The sequence below is a fragment of the Adelges cooleyi genome, unplaced genomic scaffold (assembly GCF_023614345.1).
Source record: "Adelges cooleyi isolate 19-005CV unplaced genomic scaffold, UGA_ACOO_1.1 ACOO_flye_CR_arks_rails_tigmint_CR_PRNA_9, whole genome shotgun sequence".
Lineage (NCBI taxonomy): Eukaryota > Metazoa > Arthropoda > Insecta > Hemiptera > Adelgidae > Adelges > Adelges cooleyi.
Window position 1 is genome coordinate 12,841,022 of NW_026096579.1, and position 16,356 is coordinate 12,857,377.

At 35.2% G+C, this 16,356-nt stretch overlaps 1 protein-coding gene across 3 annotated transcripts in view; it reads left to right on the plus strand.

Annotated features, from left to right (window-relative positions):
• LOC126846871 (semaphorin-2A) overlaps positions 1 to 16,356 on the plus strand; it is a 247,954-nt gene that overhangs the window by 145,287 nt on the left and 86,311 nt on the right. Inside the window, exon 1 of one of the 3 annotated variants that reach the window (XM_050586704.1) lies at positions 12,223 to 12,744. The exons of the other annotated variants lie outside the window; for them this stretch is intronic. Coding sequence (XP_050442661.1) covers positions 12,558 to 12,744 — 187 coding nt within the window. The 5' untranslated portion in view covers positions 12,223 to 12,557. Of the gene's footprint in view, positions 1 to 12,222; positions 12,745 to 16,356 lie in introns of those variants that run through there. 3 annotated transcript variants of the gene reach the window in all.

Here is a 16,356-nt window from a genome sequence, read left to right on the forward strand (position 1 = left end):
GTCTACCGTATGACTGGCCTGCTAACAACGTTTAAAGTTCAAGACGCTGGATGTGATTTTGATTTCTGAGTATCTTACCCCGTGCATTTTTGCTCTGATCGCTTTTGGTCAGCTGGGAATGCTTGGGATTCTAAAACCTTAAAAATTACATTTTTAGCACTGTATTTATTTTTATTTCGACAAATCTCTAACTATAAAATAAATCTAGGTATTTTTAAAAGCACTAATTTTAAGTCTAAAGGTTTTTAGTATCCCAAGCCTCTTCTCCTGATCCACGCCAGTGATGTGTTTTATATTAAAATGGCGGTTCAACACTCGAATGACCTTTGATGTAATTTGATAAAAAAAAAAACCCTTGTGTAGTTGAATCGTTCGATCTACAAATACCACAAAAGTTATTGCCAACTGAGCGGCACACACCATATTTTATACTTTATGGTGCACTAAAAATTAAAAAGCGATCAATAACGGTTTGAGGTCGAGTGCCACGTTTGAAAAGTAATAACCGAGTGTGTGTGTGTATATATATATATATATATATATATATATATATATGTATATATGGGTAAACACGTACAACATAAAATAAAAACATTTTTGTGTGTATTATATTGTTTGGGTTAGCTCTTTAGCTTATAATCTTTGGACAAGTACATTTCATTAGAGTTCGATACGTCCGCTGGCATATTACCCAATCTGACGTTTCCAAGTACACGTTACGATCAAAAATTCCACGAGAAAACCCGTATTATGCAAAATGTAAATAACTACCGAGCTCAACGACGATCGCTGGAAGGGGGTGGGGGAGAATGTCAAAATCAATCGAATTCCTCGGAACGATTTCGACCCATCGGCGGACGGTGAGTACGTCTGGTAAAATAGTAATATTAACAAAAATATTATATTATTATATACGTTTAAAAAATAATTTTTGTAATCGGTCGCCAAAGTTACAAAACTGAAATATTTTGCGGTCGACGGTCGGAACGAAATCACATTATATTTTCCTCTCTGATATATACATGTATAAACATTATCTTTTTGTTATCGAGAAAAGTCATTAGGAGAGGAAAAATCTCTTCTTAGGATTTGCGAAACCCGAAGGCAGTCTTAACGAACCGAAATAATTGAACCACGCACGGGCCGCGCGTATTGAACGTATGGGGCGCACGCGGAGCTCTAAATTAAATTTCGTTAAGCTCTTTTTTTTCCTGCTCCTTGTCTCCCTCCCCCCCACCTTCCCACCTTATCTTTATTCCCACCGTTCCCGATCCTCCAGACCACCGGGCCTATATAATATGTGTGCACGGGTGTACCCGTCGATTGAACGAATTTACTATATATGACAGCTAACAATAGACACGACGCCGGACATAAACCCTTACCGAGTTTATTACTATCATCTGACCGGGAAAACGATACACCATAGTAAAAATTACTGTTGCGGAAAACAGTATAATATTATTATTATTATTTATACGCCGGTGTGCTTGCCCGGTAGCTTGGGTTGGCTTAAGTATTGTCGAATTTAAACCGACAACACGTCGACTTTTATATGTCCAAGGGACGAATACAAATAATAATAACAGTAAAACAACCCGGTCGCATTTAAGTAGCCGCTAGCCGACACTGCGGTTTTGTTCTTTAAACTATACAAAACACAAGGTCCACATAAAACTGTAATCCCACGCGCACATACAGGGTGAGTCCAAAGGGTTTTAACACATAAGAGATGGGGGTAATTACTATAGTTGAAAATATATCAATTTTGGAACTAACTAATAATTATGTGCAACGGAAAAAAAAGAATAGTTAAAAAGAGTCTAGTGTCTTGATATTGACAGTGCTCATAGTTAGTGAATCACCTTGTATGTTGAATCAGGTAGTAATAATAACATGTGCACACCCGACGGCAAGAGAAAAGTCATTGCATCAAATAATCCGTAGTAAATAAAATACCACACGTCGGTGTTAAATATGTAAACGCGCAAAGGGTATTAAATTATTAAGCAAGAAAAACGTTTGTACCGCAATCCTGTTTATTGGTTAAAGAATTTTTTTCGACATAAAATGTCACATCACATATTAGTACATAATACACGTCATATGCGTGCAAATGTTACACAAAGTGAAATATTGTATAAACGTCAAAATGTACTGTTTGTTTTCCAACAGTTTACAATATTATACCATTTCGGTAATGTGTATTCTATTCACGTTTCCTGTTCAGACATATTATATTACTATATTGTATGGAATCTACTAACGCCCTTCCACGTGTCAGTGAAATAGTGGAAATTCAATTAAGATGGTCGATAAGCAATTCTGTGATTACTTAATACAGAAGTACATTTTTTTCTGTTTTTTTATTGTATATGAACTCATCTATAATGGATGTAGTTTTCTCCGTAATTGCCATATTTTTAGTACAATATGCGAGCCTATATTGCCTATAGCCAAGTAATAATAGTAAACCTAATCTAGAAATTACAGTCTTGTACGCGATTGCTTTCAGCGTCCTCAAGCTAGGGTTATTATTCGCTATGCAATTTAACAAATAACATATTTTGATTAACCGAAGTACAACCCAAATATAATATCCTTACTCGAGTCATAGTTGTTACAGAAGATACAATTAGTAATATTGTTACTAATAAAACCCCAACCATCCCAGAGGATTATATTTTTTTAGGTTTTACTTCTTTCCCGCCTCTTCTTTTCCCTGCTTGTGTACAATACAAAAACCGTGTCATCAACTCGGGCAATAATACAACATTTTGACTTCGCTGAATCGACAAAACTGACCAAATTATTTCTTTGTTTTCCACGCGAGTATTTTGTTGGGATTTATCTTCTAAGTAGACATTGTCGACAGACAAAAAGGACAAGTTGGACAACAAACGACGGTAAGCTTGAACTAAAAAAGTATGATCTTTCTGGTGTACTTATATTTGTAAATGTTTAAACCAAATCTTAAAATTAATACCGTACGGCATACGTCTTGTTTGTACTTTTAAAATGTTTTAAAAAAAACTTATTTGTTTTACTGTATGAGATACGTCAACAAATTTAACTAAACAAAAAAATGATTGAGTAATAAAGTTAGTAAGAGAAATAAATAACAGCTGTAAATAAAATACAATTAGTAGAGTTACTTAAAAATTTAAATTGACAGTTTTAAACTAAATACACACAAAAAAAAAAAAACATAATGACTAATGATGAAAATATGTTTTATACCTTCGTGTAGTATTTTGTATTAACTTTTTGCATCCGTGCAGTAATGAATTTCAAGAAAGTATAATATCATGTTTGTTGTATTTTTGCACCGTCGACGGTTTCTTTTGATTCGTTTGTGTGCACATATTTATATATTTAACACGTTGTTCTCGAGCCAAAACAGATTTGTACCGCCAAGATTTTAACTCGACAAAATAAAAGCAAAGCATAAAATATAGAAGGAAGTAAATTTCTTTACGTCAAAACCAAAAGTCATTGTTTAGTATACACATTTGACGCATTATTTTTCATATATTTTTCATATTAAAAACATAATGTTAACGTTTAGTTTACACACATGTCACGTTATGCATTTGACGAATCGCAGCCAGGTTAGACACTGAAAATTCTCTTAAGCAAAGAAACAATGCTGAGCAACAAAATGTGTTGTGATAACGGTTAATGAATAATTGTTTAAACAACAAAGACACTATAGCTATGTAGCTGCATAGAATGTACAACGTGTTAATACAGGAAAAACATGATCACATTTATTTTATTATTGTAATTATAAGTATATAACACCTGGAGATCTTAAAAATGCGCGTTAACAATATTTCTTTACACCTTAACGATCTCAAAAAACTTATCGCGCGTCCAAAAACTTTTAACGAGCAGGTTTGAAAATATTATGTACCGTAAGAACTTGACATTTCATCATAACAACCGTGTTGAAGGCCCAACGCTGCCATCTTGAGGCGGTTTCTTTCGGGACGGGTCGTCAGTGGAAACGCATTTTAAGTTATAAATATGATAGACGGTGTTTCTGTTTGTTCTGCCAAAAAAATCGGATTATCCATTTCAGGCGCAAAGCGCAGGTTTCTATACTTTATATACAGTAGAAGTAATATCGACTGGAAAAAAAAAAACTGTCCCGCAAAAATGAAAATAACGAAAGCGGTGTATTATTTTCTTTTTACCCGCCGACCGTTGGTAGCGTGGTTCAACTTTTGAGTTCTTCATTTCGTTCGAGGGATTTCCGTTGGCCGTATAATCCGCACACACACACACATATGTGCAATGTACATATATATATATATAATATAGCATACGACCACGCAGCAGTAAATGGAATATTTCGATGGCGGACGGAGCAAAGAAAAGAAACCCTGAACAAACTTTGTAGCCGGGAAAGGATTAGACGGCTACTGAAATAAAGTGCTGGGGGAGAACAATATTTTTCAGGTGACTTTTTTTCGGGTCCGTCGCGAATTTGAAATTGAAATCTCCTCGCGGCCTTTACCGGAAGTTTTGGCCGGCAGATTTAAAGAGCCTCGGACGCGGGTGAAATAAGTTTTGCTCGGACGACGTCTTCGGAGTGCCGTGCACAGTACTTAAGCGCGCCCCGTGCACTTTTCGGTGCGGCGAATACACATAATGGTCCGACACCGCATCTTTTACCCTCCATTTAACATCATCCACGACGATAAACTCATGCATATTGCATGCATGGTATTATTATGGTCACTTGTCGTCTGTACGCAACTCCGCAACGCATAAGCCCGCCGAGCTTACACAATGGACTTAACCGTCCGACTTGTAATACGCCACGACGCTCTATCTGCTGCTGGAAATTAAGTAATGTGCTTGCCAAGTTTGAAACGACCCAACAAATACGGACAAATTTGTCACGTCTTACCGTTGCCGCCCGCTCTGAAACACACTATAATATTGTAGTTGTTCTTTAAAAAAATTCACATTATCGACCATTAGTATTTTTGTTTTACAATAATAATTGTTTCTCTAATTAAGTGATATCTTGTTTTGTTTCAGGTGAGTTGTCTACCACGTAAGACCACAGTGTGAACGGGTGAAGATTTTTAAGAATATAGTTTTTCCATACTTCATTAGCGTCTAGTGTCCAGTGCCCATCCCAAGTTTAAATAATATTTGGCAAATTAGCATTGAAATTATTCGGTCTAAGCTATACTGCGTACAAATCCTGAATACTTGACAAATAACTTGCCACAATACAACGGCGTGGTTTCAAAGAGAAGAATTTCAATTATTCCTACTATATATTAGCACATTTTTTACTAAAGATTTAATCCATACTAATACGATAGGGTAATTTTTTCGCATTTGCGGTGTATCAGCTTGTACGTCAGAGGGTGCATAAACGGCTGGTGCTACTATTGCCAATTACTCGATTGTTACAACGGTTTCCGTCTGTAGGAAAAGAAAGAAGAAATAAACGCAAATTTTGAGTACCAAGAAGCTTTTACCGAGGTCAACGCGACGCCTACTTGACCGTTTCGTCGGCGGTATGTTGCAAACGCCTATATAATATGTATAGTGTAACAATACAACAAACCGCGTAGCCGAGTGTTTTACATTATCGTCCAAAGTGTTTGAACACAATATAATATATACATGTAGGCATAATATGCCAAGTGCAGTCGATTAAAAAGTCCCAGTGACGAGGAGAGGGGCAAAAAAAGCCACAATCACAGGTACATGGATTTTGTAAGCTTACAGTGTGCTATCATGATGGTAAATGACTCGTCAAAAATGGCGGTACGAAACGATAGGTTTTGGTTTTGTCGATGTAGGTCAGCTTGTGACAAAACGTGACGGTTTCGTTTTACTAGTGTATCAAAGTCAGTTCAGCCGACGTCATTATGAACCACTTTATAGACATGTCGGGTACTCCAAGCTGTCTGGGCCGAGGTTCGACCGGTACACGGGCCTTTGTTCTTCCCGGGACGTTGCTCTTGCATTTTCCATAATATATTATCTGATGACCCGTTTGCGTGTTCGTGGGCTGCCGCAGACTGATTAAATATTCACGGTGCTTCACGTTCGTTCATTGACGAGGCGCAAATTGACTCTCGCACTCCGAATCTGAATTTTGAATTTTTTTTTTGCAATAAAAAACGCGGTAATAATATTATAATATGTATAGCGAGTAACGTTAATTTTCTCCACTGTGGTCTCTCGTGTTACTTGGCTCTTGACTTAGGACTCTCCCTAGAACGGCTACATAATTAATTGTATTGCCACTCTCTACTGTTTGCGGTTTACTAATATCATTAAGCTAGTCCGTCTTGTTCGTGTTACTCGCATCTGCCAATGTCTGGCTGGCGTCACACGTGTTACTCACGACTCGCACGTCGTCTTATATTGCCCGCATTAATCAAAACTATAACATCTCGGTTGGGATCTTAAAATAAAAAATAGTTATTATAATAACGCGTTCTTGTTGCCGTCAAATGGCAGCGGATAGGGGTTTTTTTTACCCAACAGTTTCTCTGTAAAATATGCCAATATTTGTTTAGTTTTTTCGAAATACCTAAAGGGCGTACTTACCTATGATATTATAGATGCCAGATTGGAAGGGGAGGAATAACTTGCAATTATTTAAGGTTTCGGTATTTATGATTTCCGTGGAATTATATTTGGCTCGAATACAGGAATCCGATCCGAAAGAAGGAATGTTTCTTACTTTCATTCCTTGTTCTCCTTTTTTTTATTTTTTGGACTTGTACCAATACTTACAAATTCTAAAAGGACAAAAAAAAGGTTCTATTTTTATTACAAAATACTTATAGTCAATTGCCGTCGCTGCCGTCGATGGCGTGTATTAAAGTCACAATGTAAAGTACTTCTTCGTAAAAGCGAACTACACCGAACGACATTAAAATAATTGGTTTAAACTGCCGCGTTTGTCTCACACACTTTTATCGGTAATAATTGTACATTACATTATACACCACAAATGTCACCTTAAGTCGAATATTTTATACTTTTAAGACAAACGACGTTGTTGCAAAGTAATTCTGAACACAAAACAAAAACAAATAAAAAAGTTTAGGACAAGTCGTCAGTTGATTTCTGTTATTTTGTTTTGACCGCCTTTGGACAATTAACGTTTTTTTCAACCCATTCAGTCAAATATAATTTTGTGTTTTCCGTTTATTTAGAAAATAAAAAAAAGTAATTTATAGGAGTATCGAAAATGTGATATAATATATAGATAACAAAAAACAATAACATTTGTGCTAATTACATTAGTACAATTATTACATACAAACAAAATATAGTTTATTATTAAAAATGGAGTTTTGGGAATAGGGTTTTTTAAATAAAAATTTGCTTAGAACAAACGTCGGACGGATTAGTAATTAATTCCAGGAAATTATCCTAGAGACTTTTTGAATGTTTGATCAAGGAAATAACGAATTTTCATGTTTGTATAGCAAAGGATTTTTCTATGTACAGTATGTATTGAATTTTAATTTTAATCAATTTTGAAATTACTTCAATTATGAAATATTTTCTTAACCGTCGTTAGGCGGATGGTTGTAGATCAGTAATTTTTTTTTTTTAAGTGTGACCAAAAATCAGGTGATTATCGGAGGGTTAACTACAGTACATGAATTATACATATGTTGTTCAGTAGGTACACAGGAATAAAAGGCAATATACTATTGCATAGAATTGTTTTACAATTATTATTTTATTGTATTACACAGTGTGGAATGTTCGGGTGAACCGTATATTATTATACGGTTTGCCGTTTAGGTTGGACGTACCCATATATATATATATATATATATATATATATATATATATTTGTGCGAGTGCTGCGTTAATGTAACGAAAGTTCCGGATCGTGAATTTTTTCGTTCCGAGTGTGGTCAGCGAATTCCACTTACAGCTGTTGTAATGTCCGACCCACATCCTCCTTGGACCACTCCACCTGTCCGACCGTTTTTATCGGTGGAGGGGGGGGGCGGAGGCTTCTGTTAATTTATACGATTAATATTTTTTTTTATTGTACTCGGGTTAAGTGGTAAATAAACAAATCGCTCGCAGCCAAATTTATTTGACCGTGATTTATATATTATAACAACATAATAATATGTGTGTAGGTACGCTAGTTTCCGGGACTTATGATCGGCCGCCATGGCGCAAATACAATACCAAGCGTGTGCGTGACACGGTTATTTCTGAAAGATTAATGGGTGACCTGCACCAGAAATCTGGAGGGGGGTGAGGCTGACCCGTGAACTTTTGATCGGGCGGGAGAAAAGGGGACGCACCGGTACATCGGGTACGCGGGGAATTTGCGGTATCCCGCGGGAACGACCGCGGATAGTCGCGATAATTATCACATACGGTCTACTACATTGGAAGTTTGAATTATTGCACGAGGTAGGTGAAGTTTTAATGCTGGGCTGATCCGTCACCGCCGGTCGTCGGGCAATGTGTTATATGTGAATTATTAGCGCGAGCCACGGTTAATGTATTGTTCTTGCACGGCCCAATTATTGTTTATTAAACGTTGTGTTGTCCTCCACTCGAACAAGGAACATATACTATTATTATTACTATCACCGTCTTAGACAATAAATACACGAATAGACCGCGTATTCATTCTGTCTGTATACGCGGGGAGTTGATCTTAAGAGCGTTCTCCGGTATTTGTTTGTGATAATGTTTGTAATTCAAAACTTAATCCTACCTCGGCAGACAATACTCGCTATGCAATATTGTTTACTCGAATAATTTCAATATTAGGTAGATGATTTTTTTTTAATATACCTACTTACAATAGGTACTTATTATTTATATAACATAGCCCCGTCCGTGGTTATTTAAAATATAGGTAATTTTTGGTGAAAAGATTTTAATTCAATCATGGCGACTTATTTTTTGGGTTAACTCGTATTAGCTTTAGGGTATAATTTTTATCAAAATAATATTAACATCAATATGTTAGTAAAATACATTTTTTTAATTTTAGTTTTAAACTTTGGTCGGGTAATATTATATTTAACAAAATAAAACCATACATGTATGTAGACAGTTTCATTGATCTCATTGATCCGTACTTATTCGCCGGTAATTCAGTTACAACGACACCGGGTTTTGAAATGAATTTTGTCTTTTACAAACTCAGTTCAAACATACTGTTATATTTATGGATGCCTGCAATTTTTTGTATTTATAATCAAATTCTTGATTCGTGATGTTTTTCATAATATACACGCCAACAAAACTGGAAATAACAAACAAAATCAAATTACCTTATTTTACAACAATACCAAAAGTTCAGCACACGTAATTGTTTAAAAGTAAAATGAAAAATATAAATTTTAACTTATTAGTTATTACATGCATAGAGTAAGTTTTATTTGAACCTACTGGTCCTAGATACTTTTAATAGTATTATTGGCGTGCAGTGTGTTTATATTATATGGATCATGCGAATGAATGGGTAATAGAACTTACACGGCAAGAAAAATAAATGCCCTTTACAAAAAAATTCCCATTGTACAAAATACTAGCAAAAAAGTTTTGTTAGAAATTGCCATATAGTTAATAAATTAGTTAGAGAACCTTTCGACAATGGAGGCTGGCCAAAGTAAAATAAAATAAAGTCGCAAAACTCCCTCCTCAAACATATTGGGCGCCCGCGAGGCGGAGGGCTATAGGCATTCAAAGCTATTGTGATATACGTAGAGATACTTTTTTCGACAGTCATAAAACGGATTTAGTGTAAATATCTGAGAGGAAGTAATAAACATTAGGTCTTTCATTCAAAAATTGTTATTGTTACAAATCCACGATACATATGTATAAGGCTGCTTTCAGTATAACATAGTGGTAGGGTGCTGATCTTAGTATGTACATTATAATTAACTAATTGTCCATTTATTCAAATCATAAAACTTTCATCGACAGTTTTCCAAACTAATATTAAATATAAATGTATATATATTGCCAAAAATCTATATTAGAATAATTGCTATGCTAAATAGAAATTTGTGTATGTTATAATTAAAAGAGAGGAATGTATAGCTATAGATTTTTTGGATACAGAGAATTTGAACAAAAACAAGAAGGTTTTGATACAATTTCTTTAAAACAATAGCTTCTCAGCTCTACATCAAAGTTAAAACAATATAACTATTACTTCATTCGGAGTTCTTTTTTATTTTAATTTCTCTTATAACCCAAAAGGCACTATGTACAAAGAATAACTTCCATCGCTAATAGAACTATTTGATTTAAGCTATACGTTAGGTATTTCTGAAAAGTACCTTAAGATCAGAAGTTTACTTCTCAAAACCTTCGCTTAAATATTTGGCTGTCGCGAATTCTTTGAATATTTTGTGCTCTTTTCATCAACTTTGTTTCAAAATATTATACTCAAACAGTACATGATGTTAACATGTCTTTTGATGTGTCAACGTCTTACTTGCCGCAGTCTTATACATACACGAAAATTTAGCATCACAAAATTATGAATAGTCGTTTTTGGTAAACTAAAAGTTATATATTTAATATTTCTACATCAAGGCAACTCAAAGACTTAGTTTATTGCCACCACCATTCATTTAGTGCTTTCAATAAATTTAGTGAGTGAAATAATAGAAGATTTACATTTTGACCGCAGAGCTATCTAGCCATTTAGTTTGTAACTTAAATAATACTGAAGCGGCTTACAACAATTATAGCCCTTTTAAGATACACTTAATTTTTAAATGTGTCCAGTGTCACGATAAACCCTATACTTTGATACATTTAGGAAAACATTTCTAATTGTAGTATTGTGGCGGGCAGACGTCGTCACGCCCAAATACCCACGGCTGTGTAGGCGACACAGCCTACCTTAATTTTATCTTTTGAAAAACTTCTATTTATATTGTACAACACACATACATTTATACCAGTATAGTTCCTTTTAACAATTAATGATTGATCTATTACTCTTTTGAATAGCCCGTTTAGCCAGGTCAATGCAAGTCGTTGTGTTTATAATAATATTATATTGTTTGTTAAAACTTATTAAAATACATTTTTTCTTCTTCTTATTCCATACAAGTGGCATTGGCGGTTGGTCTCTCCTTTAGCTCTTTTATTTTCACCCGTTGCTGCTTCCTTGCATTACCCAATACACTCCACAGCCCGTACATCTCCATATCTCCATTATTCATCATATCTACTCACAAGGTCTTTTGTCTGCATACTCTTGTTTTGAAAACTTTGATCATTCTTATTTTCTCTTTTTTAAGCATTTTCAAGCCATTTCAGACTATTATTTGATCAAACTTTCTTGTTATAAGCGCCACTCCCAAATTAAGTAAAAAATTTAATAAATTCAAACATCCATTTTCATTTATGTGTAGTGTAATTCCGCTTGTTTCTTGGAAATAACCGTTCACCCAACATACAACGACATACATCCGTAGCAATTAATATAATGACCTGGAACAAAAATAATTACTGTCTGATATAATAAATTTACTTACAACGATATATCGAAGTATGGTTTCATATACTTGATTCTTGAAAATATAGCGACAACAAAATTGTTAACTTCTATATTACAGCAATTCACAATAATATACATAAATTAAGTATATTTAAAAATACAAATTATTTTATTTTCCCCCACTTATTATTGCTACCTATTTATTAATATAAATTTAATAACCTTACAGTGAAAACAAACAAACAATTAGACTGCGATACTATGACCGACTATTCTACATTTTTTAATTTGTCTATTCTTTATCAGTTATCACTGATGTTGTTCCTCTTTGGAATGCCTCCTCGCCAATCTTTACCTAACCTATTTTTTTTCTTTTCCGCGCTATATAATACGTAAAATTGTGTAAAATATACACATTTTTTTTTGGGAGCCCTTTAGGCGTCAGACCTATCCTGGCTCTATCCCTCATTAGTAAATTGTTTTTTTCAAGTAGGCTTGTATTATTGTTGAGCCGTACATTACCTACCCATCCTCGTAAGTAGAATAGCGCTAAGGAGAAAATAGGCATGTTAGGTAAAACCGACGACGACGGTGTCACGACACTCTGTAGCGACGGCCGGCGTGTGGCACGATAGGCGGACCGAAGAAACCACGACGGCTGCCGATCGTGGCCGACCGTACCTCGTGCCGGCACCCGGCTCCGGAGTACCTTGTCGACCCTCGACCATTCGGCGTCCAGTTACGCTGTGTCGCGCTGTTGCCCGTCCGACAGTACTTGTCCGTTGTCTTCGTCTTGGTTTTGTGTGTGGTCGTGTGAACGTGGTCTTGTGTGATTTTCTGATTATTATTTTTTTGTTATCACCAAAATTCTGTGTTTTCGCCGTGGTAAAACCGTGGGTTTGTTTTTTGCGGACGAACAAACGATGCGGTCGCGTTTACCCAGCTCGGTGGAGGTTTGAGCGGTAGTTTTTTTTTTTCTGGTCGCCAATTCCAGATAATATATTACACTCGGATTTCGGACCATAAGTGTATACCTTGCTTACTGCATACAGCTATGCGCAAAAGGTGCACGATGACGGCCGTCAGGCTGTCGGCGTGCGTCTGCCTGTGTCTGTGGCTGTTAACGGCCGCGGTGGCCGAAGAACTGGCCGACGAACGGGAATCCGTCGTGGATAACTTCTTCGCCGCTTACTTCGAACAGCCGTGCTGTGTCCGTCCCAGGCACATCAGGCATCACAAAAGTAAGTCGACAATAATATTTCATTTTGGGTACAACAATGCAACATTGCTCTGTCTGTAGGTACATGATCATGAAGGACAAGCGTTTTTTTTTTGTGTACCTACACTCCAATATTGTCCTAGAGGGGTCGTAGAAGCCTTCGAACGTCGCATGTCTTTGTCCTTGGAGCTACAGGTGTACGTTGACAAATAATAAAAGACATAATCCTCGTGAAACTACTCGTTTACGGTGTACCCCCCGCTGGGACGTTTCGAAAAATCCAAAACAAATAATATTGTCTTAGAAATTATTTTATTTTAACCAAAAAATATGTCTGTAAAGACACCAAACTCGACTCACATACGGGTTCATTTTATTACAGTTTTTAATTGAAACTTTGTGAATTACATCTAATAAACATTTTCCAAAATCATAATAGTCGAATTGAAAATTTATTGTCCTTTATTATCAATTTTAGGTACTTTATGATCGCATGAAAGGCTTCTTAGTTTTTCTCAACCACAGTTTTCAATAAATACAGAAAATAGTATAACTGTCATTAGTTGTTATTAAAGCCGATAAAAATTATCATAAAATACAAAATTATTATAAAAAATGCCAAGTTGCAATCCGCCGTCTGACTGCGAGAATTACTTATCGGTATGATAAACCCGGTTATATCCAAATCATTTGCTATGATTCTTACAGTAATTGTTTTGGTCAGTTTCTTACTGTGCAACAGCGGTGTTAAGGTCCCACTGGCATTCTGCACATTCATTTTAAGCTGACTCGACAACCCATTTTTTTTTTTACAGCTGAAAAATATGTTTTATAATTCTTTAACGATACGGACACTATAATATTATACACGTTCTATAGTATCTCGGTATGTTGGAATTCTTTTTAGCGACGTGACGCCTTTTATTATTGTACTCACCGCCGTACATACTTGCTTATGCTTGTAGGAACGCGCCGATAGAATGCCTTGAGAACACGCGTGCTTGTTTGGCTGTTAGTGACTCGTTAATCGCTTGTCAGCGGGATAGCGGAGACAAAATGCGAAAATATACATGTTTCCCCTGTTTAAGAGCATTGGACGTACAAAACGAGGGGCGTACCTACCCCATTCGACAGCGGCGTCGGTTTTCATTGTGCTTGCAATTTAAACCTGCGAACAAGACGCATTGGAAAAAAAAAATCACTATTATATTATATAGTAGATTGTAGAAGAGGGTCCTCGACCGTGGCAAGGTGTTGTGTAAATGCGGCATTCATTATGCCGAACGGCTTCATTAGAACTGGTCGGACGAGCGTTTCACACACAATACGGACACAAAATAATTTAATTCAATCGCCGACCACTTTATTGTGCATGCGTATATGCCTAGGTTTTTGTCTGTCGAAATAGAATTTAAGTCGTCTTCCTTGACCCTGTAGAGGAAATGAAAAAAATAAAATAAAAGACAGCTCCATTGTTGATAGTATATAGTATATACGGCGTCAATACCGTATTATCGTTCAGGCTTTATCAAAAAACCAAAATTTCGCTTGAACGCATTAAAAATATGTATTTTTATTTTATTTTCTAATTATCGTGTAGTCTCGATGGCTTAGTGCCAGTTGTTGTGCATTCGTTTACAGATTTTTTTTTTTAATTTTAAATTAAAAAAAATACCTCAAATGGATATTACGTTTTTTTTTTGTGTTATTAATTTTTTAATCCGCGCGATAAAATGTACTCCGTTTAAATTAGTGTTTTTTTTATATTTCTACCCGCATTATAAATAATATACAATAATAATTTAAAATACTGCTTATAATATAATATAATATTTGTGTGGCATGTTTGTTGATCGTATCGCGTTTCCTTTCAAGAAACGTATAGAATTTTTTGCTCGACAAAATAAAATAAAATAGCAATGCTGCTGCAGCATTGTACACGGCAAAGACGGACAGAGGGGCTGAGGTATTTGCATTCTTTCGTTAAAGGGTTGTAATAATACTATATTATATTATTCTCTTCCGGAAAGTTAGTAGTAGTTAAGCTTGTGTTTTCCAATAAAATTATCTTCAAATATCTCTCGGCCAAGCATCGAAGCTAAATGAAAAATTACCGGCTTATCTTATGGTATGCTGCGGTCTCATACGCATGTTCTGTACAGTACTCAGTATAAAGTATAAACAGTTTTTGGAAAATCTATTTCTTGAAACATTCATCTGTAATATAAAGGCTATTTTTTTTTAATAATAATTCAGTGTTGAAAAGTCAATTTGTATTTCAAATTATCATGAAAAAACCTCAATAATTTTGTTAAACTGAGCGGTGTCTGTTTTTGCTCGTCTCTAAACGGTTTCTGGCTTTCTAGTGAAAACGTTTGGCGATTGCTTTGCAAACAAGGAAAACGCATTTATAATTTACATTATGAGATTTACACATAGCAAGACTTGAGTCGCCGTATGCCTTGTCAACGGTTGTGTGTGTTTATGGTAATTGGTGCTACGCCGACCAAGATGAGAACAACACATATATACTAATAATATATTATACACAACACATACACACATAATGAACACCGGCATCGTCTTATTCTTGGCGCGTTTAACTCTGAGGGTCGCCCACACTTGTATTATTTAGACCGTTGTTGTATTATACTCTGTCGGTGATTATATTTTGTAAAACGCTTACATTTTTTTATAGTTGGCCTAAGTTTACACTTAACGGTACATTTAACACATCCCAATATTATTATGTACGTATTGAAAATCGCATGACTACGTGGCTTATAAGTTATTAATGTTTGTAAAAAACAAAATGTATAAATTTTGCTATATACTAATGATATTACTTAGTATCGTATAATATATTATTATCACTGGTTTCGGTATTGTTTTACAGATGCAGGGTTGGCTTTTTAGCAAAATATATATATTGTACGTTGCTGTGTGTTTCCGCGGTGCCCCCGCGGGGGCTTAAGTTTCAATATTATACATTTCTCCGGATTTCAACCCTCTGTGTAGCGTCACGGTTGGGGGTAGTCACTATAATTAAATATCGGACCGCTGATTTCGGCCTAATTATCGTCGTCCGTCCTCCGTGCGCCAAATTAAATTATACTTAATGATATTCAGTTAGTTTTATAGAATTCCATAGAAAAAACGATTCTATTTCATTATTATTATTATTTTAATAACAATAATAGTATAAAAGTTTTAATTGTACCGGAAAACGGTGTACCTAATTCAGCTTTAAATTATTACACTTGGCTAATAATTAAATCTCCACCAGGCTATCAAACCGAAAATTGTTGCCAATATCGTTATGTTTTTTAATGTTTCATTTAATACAGCGGTTTTAATCGTGTTTAAAACAAAATTAAACAATTTTGTTTATCGTTAATAGGATTTTTCGGCTTTCGGTTCTTGCAAATGCTTATTTTACTAACTTCGTTTTGGACATTTTTATAATTATACGTATTCGGTTGGCTAATACTTATTTTCACAGAAATGTATGTTTAATACATTTAAAAACTATATTACATTATAAAATAATATGTTAATATATTATACCTTGTTATGTAAAACAAACTAAAGTGGGGGTGTGTTACTATTGGAAGCGGATGGAGTGAATATAAAC